Source organism: Erpetoichthys calabaricus, chromosome 15, assembly GCF_900747795.2.
Source record: "Erpetoichthys calabaricus chromosome 15, fErpCal1.3, whole genome shotgun sequence".
Classification (NCBI taxonomy): Eukaryota; Metazoa; Chordata; class Cladistia; order Polypteriformes; family Polypteridae; genus Erpetoichthys; species Erpetoichthys calabaricus.
The window spans coordinates 22,407,664-22,427,576 of NC_041408.2; the positions used below are offsets into that span (position 1 = coordinate 22,407,664).

Genomic DNA, 19,913 nt, shown 5'->3' on the forward strand with positions numbered 1-19,913 from the left:
TGTTTACTTATTGAAATTAGATAGATAGATAGATAGATAGATAGATAGATAGATAGATAGATAGATAGATAGATACTTTATTAATCCCAAGGGGAAATTCACCTACTCCAGCAGCAGCATACTGATACAAAAAACAATATTAAATTAAAGAGTAATAAAAATGCAGGTAAAAACAGACAATAACTTTGTATAATGTTAACGTTTACCCCCCCGGGTGGAATTGAAGAGTCGCATAGTTTGGGGGAGAAACGATCTCCTCAGTCTATCAGTGGAGCAGGACATTGACAGCAGTCTGTCGCTGAAGCTGCTCCTCTGTCTGGAGATGATCCTGTTCAGTGGATGCAGTGGATTCTCCATAATTGATAGGAGCCTGCTGAGCGCCCGTCGCTCTGCCACGGATGTCAAACTGTCCAGCTCCATTAAATCAAGCTAAGTACATAATTTCCTGAGGAGGAGGTAACTTGACAGTTATTTCAGACAAATCAATTCACGGGGGTCTAGCACCCCACTCTGGATACCGTCGGACAGGTGAATTTTACACAGTTGACCCTATGAAACTCAATGTTATCACTTGAAATGAAGATTCTCATTTGAAAGTAAGGCACCGCAAAATATCTGTTACAGTTAAAAAATCAATTCAGTAGTACATCTCATTTGATCATTTATTGTTTTACCATTTTTAATCCCATGTATGCATTGTGTGTTCATTTTAGTTCTTATAGTGACTTGATTATATTATGTGTATGTTTCACCAAACTTTCTTGCAGTCCTCTTATCAACCTGCACATTTAGAAAAAAGGAAACCTCCATCAGCTGCTTAGAATGTGTACGCTCATTTGTTAACAGTGTATATTTCAATAGAGAATTTATTTTCCATAGCATGGAAAATGGCAGTAAATGTAACCCGTAAGAGTATATCTTTAAATGAGTCTGTTCTTTCAAAGTGGAATTCATAGGATGAGTTGTCAATATAAGAAATCTGTTAGCTGTATCTGTACAATGAAATCAAGTAGGATTTAATCTGCGTTGCATTAAAGACTTTACTGTAGCTAATCTGCAAATTGGCTTCTTATGCAACTGTAGATCTGCTTAAGAATGGTTCCTAATGTGAGAATCGCTTCACAACTGACAAAGCCTTTCTAAGTCTTAGTAATTTTGTAATTGGCGGTAGTCAGGTAGATCTCTGTGGAATCAATCTTTGGCAAACCATCAAACAAAATTATTTTATGATACTGTTAAGTTATTTTAGCACTTAAAATAGATCCTTCATTCGGCTGCTCCCGTTAGGAGTTGCCACAGCGGATCATCTTCTTCCATATCTTTCTGTCCTCATCATCTTGTTCTGTTACCCCCATCACCTGCATGTCCTCTCTCACATCCATAAACCTTCTCTTAGGCCTTCCTCTCTTAGGCCTTCCTCTTCCCTGGCAGCTCTATCCTTAGCAGCCTTCTCCCAATATACTCAGCATCTCTCCTCTGCACATGTCCAAACCAATGCCATCTCGCCTCTCTGACTTTGTCTCCCAACCGTCCCACTTGAGCTGACCCTCTAATGTACTCATTTCTAATCCTGTCCATCCTCGTCACACCCAATGCAAACCTTAGCATCTTTAACTCTGCCACCTCCAGCTCTGTCTCCTGCTTTTTGGTCAGTGCTACCATCTCCATCCCATATAACATAGCTGGTCTCACTACCATCCTGTAGACATTCCCTTTCACTCTTGCTGATACCCGTCTGTCACAAATCACTCCTGACACTCTTCTCCACCCATTCCACCCTGCCTGCACTCTCTTTTTCACGTCTCTTCCACAATCCCCATTACTCTGTCCTGTTGATCCCAAGTATTTACAGTAAACTCATCCACCTTCGCCAACTCTACTCCTTGCATCCTCACCATTCCACTGACCTCCCTCTCATTTACACACATGTATTCTGTCTTGTTCCTACTGACCTTCATTCCTCTCCTCTCTAGAGCATATCTCCACCTCTCCTGGGTCTCCTCAACCTGCTCCCTGCTATCGCTACAGATCAGAATGTCATCAGCAAACATCATAGTTCACGGGGACTATTAATTTAAAATTAATTCTCTGTCACATGTTTAAGCAGAAAATTCACTACACACTAAAAAGTGTAACATTTGACTTTTTAGTTTAGAATTGCCTACGTTAGTGAAATTTCTCTTTCACATTTATATATAAAAAAACGAGAGTTGGGATCCAAGAGACTGTGTTTGTGGAGGGATGGAGAGTTAAGGCGGGTGTTGGAGTCACGTGATCATCTCCCCTCCCATTCACCTCATTTCATTCACTTCATTTCGCTCCGAGCTGAGCTCCGCAGCTGACATGGTCTTGCCGCTCTTTTTCCTTAGTGTTTAGTCGTTTCTCCTTTACTGATTTACAGTTTAGTAGATGCGCTACTTACTGAATAGTATTTTTTCCTTCAGTGTTTATACTTAGTGTTTCTTAGTGTTTAGTAGACGCAGTGTGCGAAAGGAGAGTTGGCATCCGAGAGACTGTGTTTGTGTGTTTGTGGAGGGATGGAGAGTTAAGGCGGGTGTTGGAGTCACGTGATCATCTCCTCTCCCATTTACTTCATTTCATTCACTTCATTTCGCTCCGAGCTGAGCTCCGCAGCTGGCGCGGTCTTGCCGTTCTTCATTTGCTTTTCACATGGCCAACTATACGTTGCATGCTCAAGAGTAAGCTCAGCGCACAGCTTGGTCATATTACAACCGGAGGGGCGAACTGACAACATGGTATACAAAGAGATCCTTAACAAATAATTATTGGTATATTTTCCCTCAGTTTATTTTAAATTTTAAAGCAGTACTTCGCCGCTGCAAAGCGCGGGTATTTTGCTAGTATGCTATACAGTATAGTATGGTGTTGGTTACCATAGACTCTTGCAGGAAAGGAATGACACGGTTCCCTGCTTGATCGCTTTATAGATCAAATAATAATTAGCTGCAAATGTCAAAAATTGTTTGGGCAGTGCTCACTGCAAAAACGAAGTCATTGAAAGAAAAGCTTTCCCTTCTAAGCTCATACAGCACGTCTATACTGAATGAAAGCATCACGTTGGAGGTGAAGTTTGCTATTCTATGTTTTCTTTGTCTGGTTTCTTTAATAAGGGTAAATGTTTGCCCTCCCTGAGCCTTAAAGCCATTAAATGGAAACTATAAAAATCCAAAATGTTTTGGTGACAGAAATTATTTGAGAAATGAACAGTGATTTTCTAATTCATTTGTGACAGGCCAATGTTTTTCAGTATGATGACTCCTTTCTTTCATTTGACTGGCTTCTTCAATTAAGATTTGAAGTTCTGTCATCTGATGACATAAATTATGACTGTGACATTAGCTTCTCTTTTAATGATTATAAGGCCACCATGGCATGTGAACTAAATACATAACAGAATTATTGAAAAAACTATGAATGTACTAATCATCAGGATGCAACAAAGAATTTTTGTGTTGTTTGTCTTAATCTAACCAAGGAAACATCCGGTATAGTGGTCCTGCTTTGCACCATTTCCTGCTGGGATGTTTGTGGGATCCTTAGTCTCTCGAAACAAGCCAGACAGAGATGGGGTAAACACTGAGAATGGACAGATAAGTGGAGGTACACTGTATTTCAACAGTCAACTTAAATGTGACATAAATTGCAAAGAACAAATATGTTTGTGTGTGTGTATTGTAACAAAAGGACAAAAAAGATTATAAAGTTTTGGGCAACCTCACGGTGATCCCCATATAACTGAAAACAAAACAAGTTACTAATAAACACGATAACATCTTTCCAGACAGGAGTCCTAAACTAAACTGACTCCATGAAGTCGGCACTCCAGTTATGAGGTGTGTGAGGCAGAAGGGGCCGGTCCAGGTATGTGGGAATTGGAAGTGACGTCATTAGGTGGTATTAATGATCAAGAAGCACTTGTCTCTTAAATGTACACGTGTGACAGTATATATAGCACATAAAAATTGAAATGTTCCACTTTTTTTCATAGTTCTGCCTCCTGTGTCAGTAATTTCTCTGAACCACATGTCCGCTATAAGGAGCCAGTAATCATTTTGGATACGTCTCTCTTATCTTTGCACAAAATTTATCCATTATAGGAAACAATTCTGATATAGTTCTTACAAAATTTTAAGCTGTGAAAGTGCGAATATGAAACACAAACCAGTTGAGGACTAAATACTTCTGTTTTCAAACGTTTGCTCACCTTCAGCTTTTGCTGCACATTTAATCTGTTCTGAATGTGCATCCTGTGATTAAATTGTGCTTACAGTTTATAACCTTGCAGTGCTTCCATGCCCTCTGTCACAGGAGGCTGGGGGGCAGACCCAGCATGGATGCCTGGAAGGACCGGGAGGCGGGTTATTCATTCCCCGGACCACGAGGGGGCAACCACTCTGGATAAAGAAGGGACCAGGGGGTGCCCCGAACATCGTGGAGCCCAGGAAACCTGCACTTCTGCCACACCTGGGCAGGTGGAGGAAGAACCTTCCGGGGACACCCGGAGTGCGGAGTGCAGGAAGTGCCGCCAGAAGGTCATCAACGAGCACCTGGAGCACGTCCGGGTGAACATAAAAGGGGCCGCCTTCCTACAGTCTGGGAGCTAGAGTCAGGAGTGGGAGCAGGACGAAGCTTAAGGGAGCAGAGGAAAGGCGGTCCAAGGACATTGTGGAGAAGGCCCGTGTTAGGGGTGTTTGGTGCGGGAACACTGTGTGCTGTGCGAAGTAGAGGAAAAAATAAACGTGTGCTTTTATAAAGAAGTGACATCTGTCTGGTGGTGTTCGGGCGTATCTCATACCCCTTAGATTGTAAATTCTTCCCCTTTAGTCTTCAAAACACATTTTCACGCCTTTGAAAGGCACTACAACCACATCAACGTGTTCACTGTGACATGTCTGCCAGAAGGGGGTATTGGTATACTTTAATGGTGAAAAGAATATGAAATACTGATGACACTGTGAAAGTAATTACCTTCAGAAGATCATCTCGGGTTAAGCTATACATGTTTCCAAAAACTAAACTATTTGCTTATTGCCCCCTTTTTTTATTACAGTGTGAGTAAAAGGACCATTGATATATCTTCCAAGGAGAGAAATTTGCATACTTTAATGAAGAACACAGTGATGTGCGGTGAGGTTCATGGCTGATGACTCCTTCAGAGTCAGAGTTACAAATATATGAACCCAAAAGAGTAGCTTATTCACTATTCAATTGACAGCATGTACATTGACTACTGGTTATATTTCATATCTTATCAGCATTCTTTACACACACAGATAGGTAAGGTGCATATTTGGCTAAGAAAGAACGTTACATTTATAGTGGTGACAGAGAGTGGAGAAAACACATTTGCTCAGCACCCTCCACAGTTCATACTCATTCACTACAAATGAAAGTATTGAGTGGTGCACAAAAAATGGATTTCAGTTTTGACCTTAATTGAAATATGTAGTTATTTTTAAAAGCGTTTAATTCTGATGCTTTAATCAATTTTAATACAGACTCTTCAACAAAAGGATAACAAGAAAAACAAAAGAATATTTTATTTAAGGTCAAAATTTAGTTTTTAAATATTGGATTGTTTTTCTTTTCTTACTCTGATCCCATTTTTTTTTATAAAATTGAAAACCATTTATGGTCTTACCTTTATTTGTAAATGAAGTCCATGCGCCTATCCTTCTCCATGAAAATCAAAAGTCACTTTCTTGTAAAAGTCCTCATTATTTTCCTTTAGTTTTAAAAATCTGTTACTGTATACTATGTGTTTTTTTTATTAAGTTTAATGTCACTGTTCTCTGTGCCCACTGTAATGGACTCATTCATACAGGCAGACCAAGTATGGTACACAGGAGCACAACAGCAGCATTTAGAATTGCCGAGCCAAGCACAGGGCTAGAGAGCCACAGACAACTGTAGAATTGAATAGTCAGCCTAAAGACAGACTAGTATATTTCTGTCCTCTGTCAGTAAAAATCTCTTTCCTTGTTGGGAGAATGAGGTATGTAGGCATTGTGCTATTCCTGTATGTTTGAAGGTGGGGTTTGAGTACTGTCCTGTCCTTGTTTGGATCGGAGCCAAGAGCCTGCACATGGACCAACCTGTATTTAAGAATGGACACCTACGGCCAACACTTTGAAACTTCCGGGCGGAAGAGTATGTCTTCCATCCGAGGCCGGGCAGAAGATTATGTCTTCTGTCCGGTGAAAATCCTTTCAGCGTAGCGACGAAAGATGACGGACTGCACAGATCAAGCTTCCCACAACTTGATATGTCTGTCATAAGCTTCCCGTCTGTAATACCGCGTGAACCTGTCAGTAAAGAGCTAAATTATCCTTTTGTTCTCGTATAGTCTTTTAACCGTCATTTTGCATGCGGGGGAGGGATAATACCTTTTTATTTAAATTCAGGTTATTAAAATGCAGCAATTGAAAAAAACACATTTCCAGAGAGCTAATGCCTCATCAGGAAACAAAATCTTAATCTTCGATTTTGTCAGTCAGTCAGAAAAAAAAAATAAATGGACCACTGCAGTGCACTTGACTTTCTGATATTGCAAGCTTACTGGTGCCTCTGCGTAGAAGAACAGCAGCAACGAGCACCTGTTGGGCTCACAGGCGCCCCCTTCAGGGCTACACGGTACTGTCTGCCTCACCTTGTGCCTTTTCACGGTGGTTTTATGTCTGATCAGCAAGACTAAATATGTCACACACATTCATTAAAGGTTTAAGCCAGACTGTGGAAAGTTGGGGTGTATAATAAATGTGTCTGCAAACATTATATTGGTGACACACAGAGAGACAGCACCAGGCACGCGCCAATTGCATACATCGGCCCAGTGTGTGAGGGAGAGTGCAGCCTGAGGTGAGGCGAGGCTCCTCACTGCCACACCTCGTGTTTCTCCCCTGTATTTAAACAGGAAATGTGCCAATTCAGCGATTTTGACCATAAAAATTATCAAAATTATTGGAATCATACAGAAAACAAATTTATAGCACAGACCGGTTGTTGTGATGTGAAATTTTGCATACAGCTTGATAAATATTTTGTATGTCTTTATTTATAATTTGGGCAAAGCAATGCAATGTTAGTGTTACATTAGTGGGAAGCATTCATGTTTAACCCCCCCCCCTCCCCTTTTTAGGAATTTTACGATAGGGTTTGGGGGGGGGGGGGGTTGGGGGGAGTGCCCCAAACAAGTTTGGCAAGTGTTTCTCTGCTAAAGTCTCTCAATCAACCCCCACACAAAGCCAGGCTGCCTAACTGCCAAGCTTTACCTTAACATATGGTTTGGGGGGCAGGTGTGAAGATGTTCTATCCTCCCATTGGTCTGAAGTATGGCTGTTTGGAATTGGCTTGTATCAGAAGCCTTTAAGTACCACAACGCCCTATTGGCTCTAGGGGTTGGACAGAAAACCTATAAATTTGGTTGCTTTACTCAGCTCTCTCTCTCACCAAACTGATGAAAGACCATCTCACACACCATGAACTAATCAGGACAACACAATGAAGAGCACAGCTTGGCAGCCATATTGAGACAGGCATGTGGCCTGCGCTGAAGAAAGCTGACCACAAATGATGCCTTAACTAGAGACATTTTAAGTAACTAACAAGTTTGTGTGCCGCCTGAAATTACACATCAGCATCAGGTTGTATGGTTTCCAATATTTTCAATGTACTTTGTATATTGTTATTATTTATGAATATTATCAATAATACATTGTTTAAATTATAACTTAACTCCTGTTTGTCTGTTACTACACCTAATTGCCCAAGGTTATAGATGTAGAAGGGAAGGTGGAGAGAAGTTATATGGTACAGTACCTTATAAACAGTGGTAAGTCTGGGAGATGTGAGGCATTCTGACAAAGGCTACATATTAATAATACAAAAGGGGAAGGTAGAGTACTCTACCAAGACAAAACACACCGGTGGACAAATTTATTTTGTTATATCATTATTAGTGTTTTTTTAACTTTCATGATGACAGGTGAAGCTCTGCCTCTCCTGTCTCCCCTGATCGCACGTCCCTGGAAGAAAATATGAAACACAAATGACATTGTGAAAGTAATTACATCTAGAAGGTGACTGCTGTTTAACATATAAGATGATTGAAATTACATGTTTCAAAAAAGTACACTATTCATCTACTGTATTCCCCCATTTTTTTAGTACAGTGTAAGAAAAATGCAATAGAAGATCAGAATGATTATTTTCTCTTAATCAATTGTTTAAAGTCAAGAAGCAATTTATGAGCTCCCTGTTACAGGATATCAAAATGTACTGTGTCACAGTATTAAAAGTGCAAGTAGAGCATTCTTGTCCCGACAGTATGTGTCACTGATTCAGAAAGGCTGAGGATGGAGTGACATACAGTAGAATTGTAGCCTTTTCTCAATTTTACGCAGAAACAGGTTTGGAATCAAAAGCAACAGATGGTGTGGGTTCTCATTTGTTGTGGGTGGAGTGTCATTATAGAGATTGGGAAACAGCAAGCCTTAGAAAACATTTCTGACACTGTTGTTTAAAATGAATGCTGTCTGTGTTCTGCAATATGGCTCTTTCGTCTGCCTTCTTACTTGTAAGATCCTTGAAACCTAACAGATCATTTTCTTTAACATTCTTCTGCTACTCGAGGCTTAAATGTCAAGAAGGCTGTTGTGACCTGCATCTGCAGAGATCAATGAGTGCATTCTTGGCATGTTCAGGTTTATTATTATAGTTTCATTTCTTAATATGCACTCAAGGTTCAGGTCGAATGTCACCTGTTGAATATGCTTTTAATTCCTATAATGGATGTGTGTATGCCAACTTTCTTTTAACAGAAAATAAATCCATCACAGTCATTGGAAACATCATACTATGAAGTACTTAGTGATTTTAACAAATACGTATCGTGATGCCCGAGCGGGTACAGCTGTCCTAATCCCGACACAGACTGGCCATGGCCACGGGCCCCAGCAGGGTTGAGCTTCCATGCTCTTCACTCGTGGCCCCCGCTGTAAGCCAAGGGGGCTGCCCTCTGAAACTGCATTTGAAAAACTGTCCTGGAGGTACTGTCTCCCCAGGTCCTTCCATAATCAGGGCGTCCCGACTGTCCACCACAGTATTTACTTCACAGTAAATGTTGACGTTTTTCTTATGTTTTCTTTCAGAAAAATGATATTGCAGAATTAATGCCCAGGATACTTAAAAAGTAAACGAAGGATGAATGTCATTAGCACTCATCTTCAACACAAATGTCTGTGTGTCCTTTGATCGATTAGGAGTGCTACCAAGGTTATTATAGTTAATCCATCCATTATCCAACCCGCTGAATCCGAACACAGGGTCACGGGGTCTGCTGGAGCCAATCCCAGCCAACACAGGGCACAAGGCAGGAACCAATCCTGGGCAGGGTGCCAACCCACCGCATATTATAGTTAATGAAAACTATAATCAAAACTGAAACTATTATTAAAAAAAAAAAAATTTTGTAAACTGAAATAACATAATTAACAAAACTGAAATGAAAAACTAAAACTAACTGAAACTATTAAAGTAGCTGGAAAGACTATCCATCCATCCATTTTCCAACCCGCTGAATCCGAACACAGGGTCACGGGGGTCTGCTGGAGCCAATCCCAGCCAACACAGGGCACAAGGCAGGAACCAATCCTGGGCAGGGTGCCAACCCACCGCAGGACACACACAAACACACCCACACACCAAGCACACACTAGGGCCAATTTAGAATCGCCAATCCACCTAACCTGCATGTCTTTGGACTGTGGGAGGAAACCGGAGCGCCCGGAGGAAACCCACGCAGACACGGGGAGAACATGCAAACTCCACGCAGGGAGGACCCGGGGATCGAACCCAGGTCCCCAGATCTCCCAACTGCGAGGCAGCAGCGCTACCCACTGCGCCACCGTGCCGCCCCTGGAAAGACTAACTGAAATAAAATAATAATGTACTAAAAATATTTTTAGTTTTCGTTTTTGAATGAATATTCTTGCAGTTAGTCTTTAACCCTTGTAACTTTTAACTCCAAAACAGAAAGTCATCCCCCACGAGCCGCCCGCACATATTCATCTAGTGAATGACGGCTGGTGACGGAGGGCGGCTGTTCACACACCACTTGCAGTGACAGAGTGAGCTAAACACGGGCACGTAAAGTGTGTGAAATAGAAACCGATTTACTGTGCCGCCTTTCTTTGTGCTTTTTGTATATCAAAATGTAATTCAAACGCCTGAAATTGGAATGTGCTGGTCAACAAAACCTTTACCGCATGGACAGAAAAATCACGAGTGAGTAACATTTCAGTTTATTACTGCCTGTTTTTTGTTGACAACAATTCACTTGCCACTTTGCACAGGAGAAATCCTTTCTGAAAATAAAACGGCACTGATCAAGAGACTGACTGTCATCCTAAAAGATCAGCATATTGTTACTGACCAATCACTTTTGCTTTAAAAAAAGTTGTAAAATTCCTGAGTTGGCAACGTCTCTACTGAGCTACAGGTAGGTAGGGGCAGAGAGTCTGCCAACTGGTGAAAAACTAAACACACTAATGTGTCTTTGTATTTATTATATATTTATTAATTTCTTTTTTTAGTTTATATTAACAGCTCAAAATACCTGATATTGTGAAAATAATGAGGTAGCAGAATTATATTTTAAAATATTTGTCCCCCTTTTCTCAATTTCTCTCTCTCTCTCTCTCTCAAAATATATAGTTGAAATATCATATTCTTTTTGTTATTAACATCAGCTATATTATACATATTGCATACCAGGGAGTTTTCCTGCCTTGCATCCAAACCTGCTGGGATGAGCTCCAGGTTCCTGCGATCCTATTCTGGTTAAACAGGTTTAGATAATGTATATATTGTTCTTAATCTCAGATGCTGTCTCTGTTGTTTTGTGCCCATCCACACACCTATTACCTGCTCTTACTCTGCTCATTAAGGGTTTAGCATTCTTATACATTGGCTGTTCAAATCTCACCACCCCTAACCTTGACATTACATGCTTGTGTTTTTTGTTTCCCTCAGTACAGCTAGGTTGGGTCTGCATGCTGATTCAAGCCTAAGAGCCCTGTTCTTCCTAAGCTCCCATGATTTTCATGATCATACCTGTCAGAACACTGTAGAATCTAATTTCTGATTTTTGATATCTTTTCAGGACTTCAGGTGGCCAAATTCTGTCTATAAATTGTATGTGCCAGAGATGGAATTAGAGATCAGTATGACTGGTAGAAAATAAACAGCCCAGTATGGGAGAATTTTGAATGCAATATTGAAGGCATTCATTATAAGCACATTGTCTTGCAGTGAGATATATTGTGTGGCATAGACATTTAGAGTAAAATAAACACTCAAACATTAAAATTCACCAAAAGTTTATTACAAATTGCCCCATTCTTAGCAATAAAAGGAATAGATAAAAAGATAAACAGTCAGCACAGATTTGTTCAGCACAAATTACATAGAAAATATTTTAAAAGTTATAAAATTGTTTAAAATTGTTCATATTCAGTATCTGGTTTTGATTTATACTTGCTTTTATCAGACAAAAACAAAACCAGATAGTAAACAATGTAGTGTAGTAAACGTTTAAACTCATATCCTAACCCGTTAAGTGTATAGTTCTGTCTGATTGTGACACAAAACTAAACTCCATAGTAGCTCTTTAACCGTACAATAATTACTAAATCTAAAACTGAAACTAATAGATTTAAAAATAAAATTGGAATGTATTTGTGAAATAAAAGCTAAATTAAAACTAAAAACACACAATGAAGGAAAACTAAAACTAAACTGAATTTCCAAGCAAGGTCAGAAAAAATATAGAAATAAAAACTAATATAAAAAGGCAAAACTATAATAACCTTGAGTGCTACACAACATAACTGAAAAAAAAAATCTTAATCAGAAGACTACTGAATGCTCTAGAGTATGCTCACTGAAATGTATTAATACAGTATATGTGATAAATGTAAGTTCTGTTATACACCAATGATTTTTTTTTTGTATTTTGAAAAGCCATTGCAGCTGTACTGTGCAGAAAAGATACATTTGAGGAGGCGGAAGCTACTGTGTCAACACGTTCTGCTTGCTTCCAGTTTCTATCTCTAGGAGGTATTTTTAGTGCAGCGATTAGACCAATGTAGCTAAAGCACTGAAAGGGAAATGTATGAATTTATTTACATACTTAGTACAAAGCCTTTGAAATCAATATTGGTTATGTGCTTCTGCGCACGATTGCTTGTGAGGCTTCAAGGTGTTGCACCTCTGCATGAATTGATCCAGCTGAGTGGTGGGATTGCTTCTGATCGCTTACACCACATCAGTGCCTTAGATAACAATCTTGACACTCCAGTGGTCTCTGAATGCTTAGTAAGAATGAGTCAGTAATGCCTGTAGAGTGAATGAACTGTTAAATTCATAAGCACACATAAAACAACACTGAAGTTTGGAAGCAGTAGGCCCTCACTCCAGACGTTCTTAATAATAAATAATAATTCTTTGCACTTATATAGCGCTTTTTTCACTATTCAAATCGCTCAGCAATTGCAGGTTAAGGGCCTTACTCAAGGGCCCAACAGAGCAGAGTCGCTTTTTGGCATTTACGGGATTCGAATCGGCAACCTTCTGATTGCAAGTGCAGATCCCTAACCTCAGAGTCACCACTCTGCCTATAACCGTTCTTCATTCTCTCTACATTCATAACTGTGATTTCTTTTATTTCATAAATTATCAACATTCATATCTGCATTTAAATGAACAACAGCATCAGAAGAGATATTAGAAAAAATGAGAAATCAGGAACAACTTCTTTACATCTTGAATACATAGACCCATATTTGTTTTATCACTGACATTTAGAAAGATGCTACTAATAAAACGTTTTCCTTGTGCAATGTGAAAGCAGGTCAATAACGCAGCGTTGCCGGTTGAATCTCCATTACTGACTCACTGTGCTGCACAGAGAAAGCAAACTGACCTGCCATGTGCTCCAGTGGAACATTTACTGTACATTTCTCTTTGCTGGTGGTATTACTGAAAGCAACATACAAATCACATGACCTGAAGGTACAGTAGTTGTTTCAATATTTCTTAAGTCAGAAAATTGGCAGCTTGCTCACATTCATAGCCACACAGGGCATCACTGGTTGATAGGATTTGAAACAATGAGTGACCAGAAAATGAAAAACAAGCAAAGGTCAGAATATTCATTATATCCATCCATCCATCCATTTTCCAACCCGCTGAATCTGAACACAGGGTCACGGGGGTCTGCTGGAGCCAATCCCAGCCAACACAGGGCACAAGGCAGGAACCAATCCCGGGCAGGGTGCCAACCCACCGCAGGATACACACAAACACATCCACACACCAAGCACACACTAGGGCCAATTTAGAATCGCCAATCCACCTAACCAGCATGTCTTTGGACTGTGGGAGGAAACCCACGCAGACACGGGGAGAACATGCAAACTCCACGCAGGGAGGACCTGGGAAGTGAACCCGGGTCCTCAGGTCTCCCAACTGCGAGGCAGCAGCGCTTCATTATATACATATATGCATATACTGTATATATAAATATATACAGAACTGTCACTATTCAGGGAGTGGATGTAGAGGGTGGTGCACTGCTCTACAAGCACTTGCAGGTCCACATCAATGGCGGACTGGACTGGTCTTATAACACAGAGGAACAATATAAGAGCGAGCAGAGCAGACTCTTTTTCCTTAGGAGACTGTGTTCCTTTAATGTGGGAAGTGACATCCTTCATATCTACTATAACTTTGTGATGGCCAGTGCGATTTTCTACACTGTGGTGTGCTGGGCTGGTAACATCACTTCAAGAGAGGCCCACCAAATCAACAGCTCAGTTATAGGACATATTCTGAACCCCTGGAGGTTGTAGCGAAGGAGAGGATTAAAACAAAACTGAGTGCCATTATGAACAATGCTACATGTAACTCTCAGACACATTAACACTGAGAAATTTCAGCCAACAAATTATTCAGCAGAGGTGTGTCAAGGAATGCAACTGGGGAGCCTTTATACCAACAGCAATATGTCATTATAATGCCTCACTGGAACTGGCAACACACAGTTTAGTGAAAGTGGCATAGAATATTACATGGCACACAGATCCTTTCTGTTCAGGACATATGGTCCATACGATGCTTCAGAAAGGCAAATAGGATAGTTACAGAACCATTAAAGATCTAATTAAAAACCGTCTTGCATTTCTCATTCTTCTGGCGAACTGTATAGGGCCGTTGGGATTCACACCAGTAGATACAGGAATTCTTTTTATTCACAGGCAATAAGGTTTCTGAACACTTAATCATAATAGCAAATGCTGTGTGTTCTTGCATTCTATCTATCTGTCTATCTATCTATCTGGGACGCTTTTGTAACAAAAGAACCAGGGGAACGTGCTTGTACAGGGCAACAGAGGGCAGCCCCCCTAGCTTCCTGTGGTGCCACATGGTTGGAGCGTGGAAGCTCAACACTGTCGAGGCCCATTGCTACTGCCAGGGGGCACAAGGGGAATAGCAAGACTGTCACCACACCCGGAAGCGCTGGCAGGCGATGATTACCAGACACCTGGGGCACTTCTGGGTGCCCTATAAAGGAGCCAGCAGTCATGCTCTGAGACTTAGAGTTGGGAGGAGTGGAGGTGGATGAGAGAAGATACAGAGAGAAGGCAAAGAGAGTAAGAGAGTGCTTTATTGGTTTCCTGTGCTTTGTACTGTGTTGCTGCTGTGGGGAGTGAGGGAGAGAAGCACTGACTAGTCTCTTGTCATCTGTTGTTTTAGACCAATGAATGCAGCATGCTAGTGCCATTCTGATGCTTACTGAACAGTCATAAACCACCAAGCATGTTTATCTGGTAACCATAAGACAGACATGTTGTCTGAAGATACTAATAAAAGTAATGATAATAACAGTAAGAAGAATCCAGCCACCCATTTCTTGAGCCTCTTTGACGCATCAATGGTCTGCAGGCAGAAGGGTCTTACCCTAGCAGCTTATTGCCCAAGACAGGAACCAAACCAGTCCATCCCAGGGCACACTTAGACCCACATCAGGACCCACTCTTCTTGGGGTGATTTACGTTCACCGGTCAGCCCTGTCTGCTTATCAGTGAGATGTGGAAGGAGACCCAGAGAAGACTGACACAGAGCGAGTGTAGATTGGGAATCGTCAACAGCTCCATGGAGCAGTGAGGCAGTAGCATTAACCAAGGCGTCACTGTAGGATCTCAGCAAAAATACTTGGAAAAATATATGACTTTGTACAAGTTCTAATTGTCTGATGTTTCTATTGAAATATTCATAAAATTACATTAAATGGGTGCTTAATGGAGCCCAACAGTGAACTGGTACCCCATCCAGGACTGGTTCCCACCCTGCACCAATCACTACAAGGATATCCCTCAGTGACCCCCAATGTTCCATCCATTCTCTTCCACTTATCCGAGGTCGGGTCGCGGGGGCAGCAGCTTGAGCAGAGATGCCCAGACTTCCCTCTCCCCGGCCACTTCTTCTAGCTCTTCCGGGAGAATCCCGAGGCGTTCCCAGGCCAGCCAGGAGACATAGTCCCTCCAGCGTGTCCTGGGTCTTCCCCGGGGCCTCCTCCCGGTTGGACGTGCCCGGAACACCTCACCAGGGAGGCGTCTAGGAGGCATCCTGATCAGATGCCCGAGCCACCTCATCTGACTCCTCTCGATGCGGAGGAGCAGCGGCTCTACTCTGAGCTCCTCCCGGATGACTGAGCTTCTCACCCTATCTTTAAGGGAAAGCCCAGACACCCTGCGGAGGAAACTCATTTCAGCCGCTTGTATTCGCGATCTCGTTCTTTCGGTCACTACCCATAGCTCATGACAATAGGTGAGGGTAGGAACATAGATCGACCGGTAAATTGAGAGCTTTGCCTTACGGCTCAGCTCCTTTTTCACCACGACAGACCGCTGCAGAGCCCTCATCACTGCGGACGCTGCACCGATCCGCCTGTCGATCTCACGCTCCATTCTTCCCTCACTCGTGAACAAGACCCCAAGATACTTGAACTCCTCCACTTGAGGCAGGATCTCGCTATCAACCCTGAGAGGGCACTCCACCCTTTTGCGGCTGAGGACCATGGTCTCGGATTTGGAGGTGCTGATTCCCATCCCAGCCGCTTCACACTTGGCTGTGAACCGATCCAGAGAGAGCTGAAGATCACGGCCTGATGAAGCAAACAGGACAACATCATCTGCATAAAGCAGTGACCCAATCATGAGTCCACTAAACCAGACCCCCTCAACGCCCTGGCTGCGCCTAGAAATTCTGTCCATAAAAGTTATGAACAGAATCGGTGACAAAGGGCAGCCCTGGCGGAGTCCAACTCTCACTGGAAACGGGTTCGACTTACTGCCGGCAATGCGGACCAAGCTCTGACACCGATTGTACAGGGATCTAACAGCCCTTATCAGGGGGTCCGGTACCCCATACTCTCGGAGTACCCCCCACAGGATTCCCCGAGGGACACGGTCGAACGCCTTTTCCAAGTCCACAAAACACATGTAGACTGGTTGGGCGAACTCCCATGCACCCTCTAGGACCCTGCTAAGGGTGTAGAGCTGGTCCACTGTTCCACTGACCCCCAATGTTGATTTGGGAATTTTATTATGTTGTATTACATTAAGTAGGTTATGTTTTATGTCATACGATGTTGTGTTTTATTTTAATTATGTATTTTTATTGAGTTTTACTAAGCAGTTTGATTTTCACTTCAGTTCAGTTTAGCACCGCTCAGAATGACATCAAGTTGAGGTCCCCATTTGTCACAATGCTTGAAGGTAATCAATTAGTAAAGCCAACAAAAAGTAAACCAGGAGCATTATGATGAAAACGGAGCTAATGCTCTGAAGGTGGGTGATGTCTTTTAAAACGGCAGGCTCAAGGTTTGATCCAAATTCATCATTAGCTGCGTCTGCACTCAGGAGTACTTTACCTGACAGCCAAGTGTTTTAAGAGAGTGAAATACTTTCAGTTTAGAGGTCTCTAATGTAACCTTATGTCTTGGGCTTTATTTACAGGAAGAACTGGCTCAGCAAAGTGGGGAGTCCGAGCTCTCGCATTGACCGGGCTAACTTCTCCAATGAAAAGGAAATCTCCAAGTTAGACTACAAGGGCTTCTCCACCCGCTACTGAGGACAACCGCTAGAAAACCATCTTGTGATCACAGTTCAGCTCATCTTTACTGTGGCCGCATTGTAATGCAAAGCTGAGAAGGTGAATGAAACGTATGACCTTCACCCAGTGACCGAGTTCCTTACGCAGTAATCGTAAAATCGTGTATTTGTGCCAACTTGAGTGTTAATCTCTTGGATCAGTTACTCATGAAATCTGGATATGCTTTTTAATCTCGTATTTGTGAACTGTGAAATGTAACATAGAGATTATTTCAAGATTTAAACTCCAAGGATTTATGATTGTAGCAGTGTAATTATAATAAAGCTGTGGTGACGTTTGATTTTTCAATTCTGTGGTATTCACTGTTAGGTTACATTCAGAGGCTCCTGTCTCCCACCACACAGACCCCAACATCTCCCCACTGGGACTCCCTGTCCCTTTCTAGTGGCTCAGTGGAATAAAGCTGGTATGCTGCCAATCACATATTGGATTCCTGCCACCGAGAAGCAACAGCAGCCCGTTTAACCCAAAGGCTTCTGAATAGCTTGTCATTCTACAAGTTGACATATTCCCTCCATTCTCTTACCCAGCTTACACACCCCCTGTAATGCCATTTTGCATTCACTCACCAGTGACATTATACCGGATGTGGGAATTGTGTTTTCCGTAAAGTCGTTACCTTTTTGAAATAAATGTTAAAAAAGTACAAAACATGTGAGCTAATGCACCTTTGCAAAATTCAATAGCCTTTATAAGAACTGACTACAGAATGGAATGGAGACCCCGGGTGTTTATGTGGATTGTTTCGTAGGTATTCATAGGATGAACGTCTTCCCAGACACCTTCCGAACAAGAGTTAAATTGCAGCAGTCTGCTCCGGTGTTAAACACAGGCTGTCATAGTCAGTCTGTCAGAAGAAAGGGCACACAATACAGTAAAAAAAACAAAAAGACCCGAGACAACAGCCTCGCAAAGTGTCCTGGGTAAGCCACAAAAGCTTTTTGCTTCTGACTTGCTGTCATTTTATTCTGCACCAAATTAATAGACCTCCTTCTTCTGTGCTGGCATTTCAATAAGCTTTAGTTAGCTGTGCAGCTCTTTAGCTTCACAAATAGCCCGTCATGACAGCTCTCACTTGCACAATCATTTTTTTTTTTTGTTAAAAAGAATAAAAGGGAGTTGGGTACCACAGAAAATGAAATGCATGGAATAAACACTAAGGAATATTTTCATGTATGTCTGCTCTCCCTCTCAGTGAGAGTTCAAGATTATATTTTATTATGCTTTATGTTACATAACAGCTACTAAAATTCAGAAATTCTCACTTGGCCCCTGCACAAGCATCCATCCATGCACTTCCAGATCCTGCTTTGGCATTTGTGCTGTCCTAGACAAAGCTGTAAGCCAACCTTGTGACCCTATCTGTGACAGAAGAGCTTTCTAAATGTAGAATTAGTTCTGTTTTTACCCTTTGATGTCATACACTATATGCTCACAAATATTGGGACACACCTCTTAATTATAAATACAGTACAAGCACCTCGCCATGCAGTCTCCATTTACGAACATTTGTTAATCAAAATGTGTCGTTCTGAAGAGCTCAGTGACTGTGTGTGGTATTGTGATGGGATGCCACCTTTGCAATAAGACAGTTCTTGAAATCTCATCCCTATTCCACAGTCATCTGTAAGTGGTATTATTGTAAAGTGGAAACGTTTATGAACAACAGCAACTCAGCCATGAAGCGGAAGACCACGTAAAGTCACAGAGTGGGGTCAATGACTGCTTAAGTTTCATGATGCGTAAAAGTCGCCAACACACTGTTGATTCCATAGCTGAAGATTCCAAACTTCCACTGGCATTAACTGTGCGGCGGGGGCTTCTTGGAGTGGGTTTCCAAGGCTGAGCATCTGCATGCCAGCCTCACATCGCCAAGTTCAATGCCAAGCGTCAGATGGAGTGGTGTAAAGCACACCGCCACTGGACTGTGGAGCAGTGGAAAGACTTCTCTGTTTGGCAGTCAGATGGGCCAGTCTGGGTTTGGTTCTATCTAAATCTTTCTTGCAATTCCTCACATTGTCCCCTACTTTGCGTGTCATTATAAGATGCCCTAGACTTCCAGTTTCCCCACACCTTTGACGTTTCCCATTTCTATGTTTTCCCACAGCGTGGAGATATTTCTTCAGGCCATGATGACCTAAGTGGACTCTTGTGCTTGTTATCTCTTCTTTCCCTGAAAAATGAAACTGAGCACCACCCTCCCTAACCCTTGAAAGAAATTTGTAAAAATGTCCGCTTTTATCACTATTATCCCATTCAGATATTATGGTCCTACTAATCACACATTGGATTTCTTTTTTCCCTAGTGTTATATCCATTTCTGTATGATCTTTGTCTAGACCAGTTTTTGCCTGTTCGTCTATTGTTTCTTTACCCACAATTTCTGTATGTTCTGGAATCCAAACAGACTTGTCTAATAAACTATTCATATATAGCTCAATTAATTTGTGATACAAGTCTGTCCATTCCAGGGCTAAACAAGTCACCAACATTTCTGGTGAACATGCCGACAAGTTGTCAAGCTTTTAGTCTAGTAGTCGTCAGATATCCTCACTGCGCATCCCTTTTCCATATTCTTCTTGTAATAAACAGATGCCACCTTATTTTTTTGTATCTGTGTATTTCTGGACAAAATCACTATATCTCATGTTGAGATA

General features: G+C 41.7%; 1 protein-coding gene across 1 annotated transcript in view; it reads left to right on the forward strand.

Annotated features, from left to right (window-relative positions):
• LOC114666087 (acylphosphatase-2-like) overlaps positions 1-17,544 on the forward strand; it is a 121,178-nt gene extending 103,634 nt beyond the window's left edge. Inside the window, exon 4 of the mRNA XM_028820824.2 lies at positions 17,100-17,544. Coding sequence (XP_028676657.1) covers positions 17,100-17,214 — 115 coding nt within the window. The 3' untranslated portion in view covers positions 17,215-17,544. The remainder of the gene's footprint in view (positions 1-17,099) is intronic.
• The last annotated feature ends 2,369 nt before the right edge of the window (positions 17,545-19,913 follow it).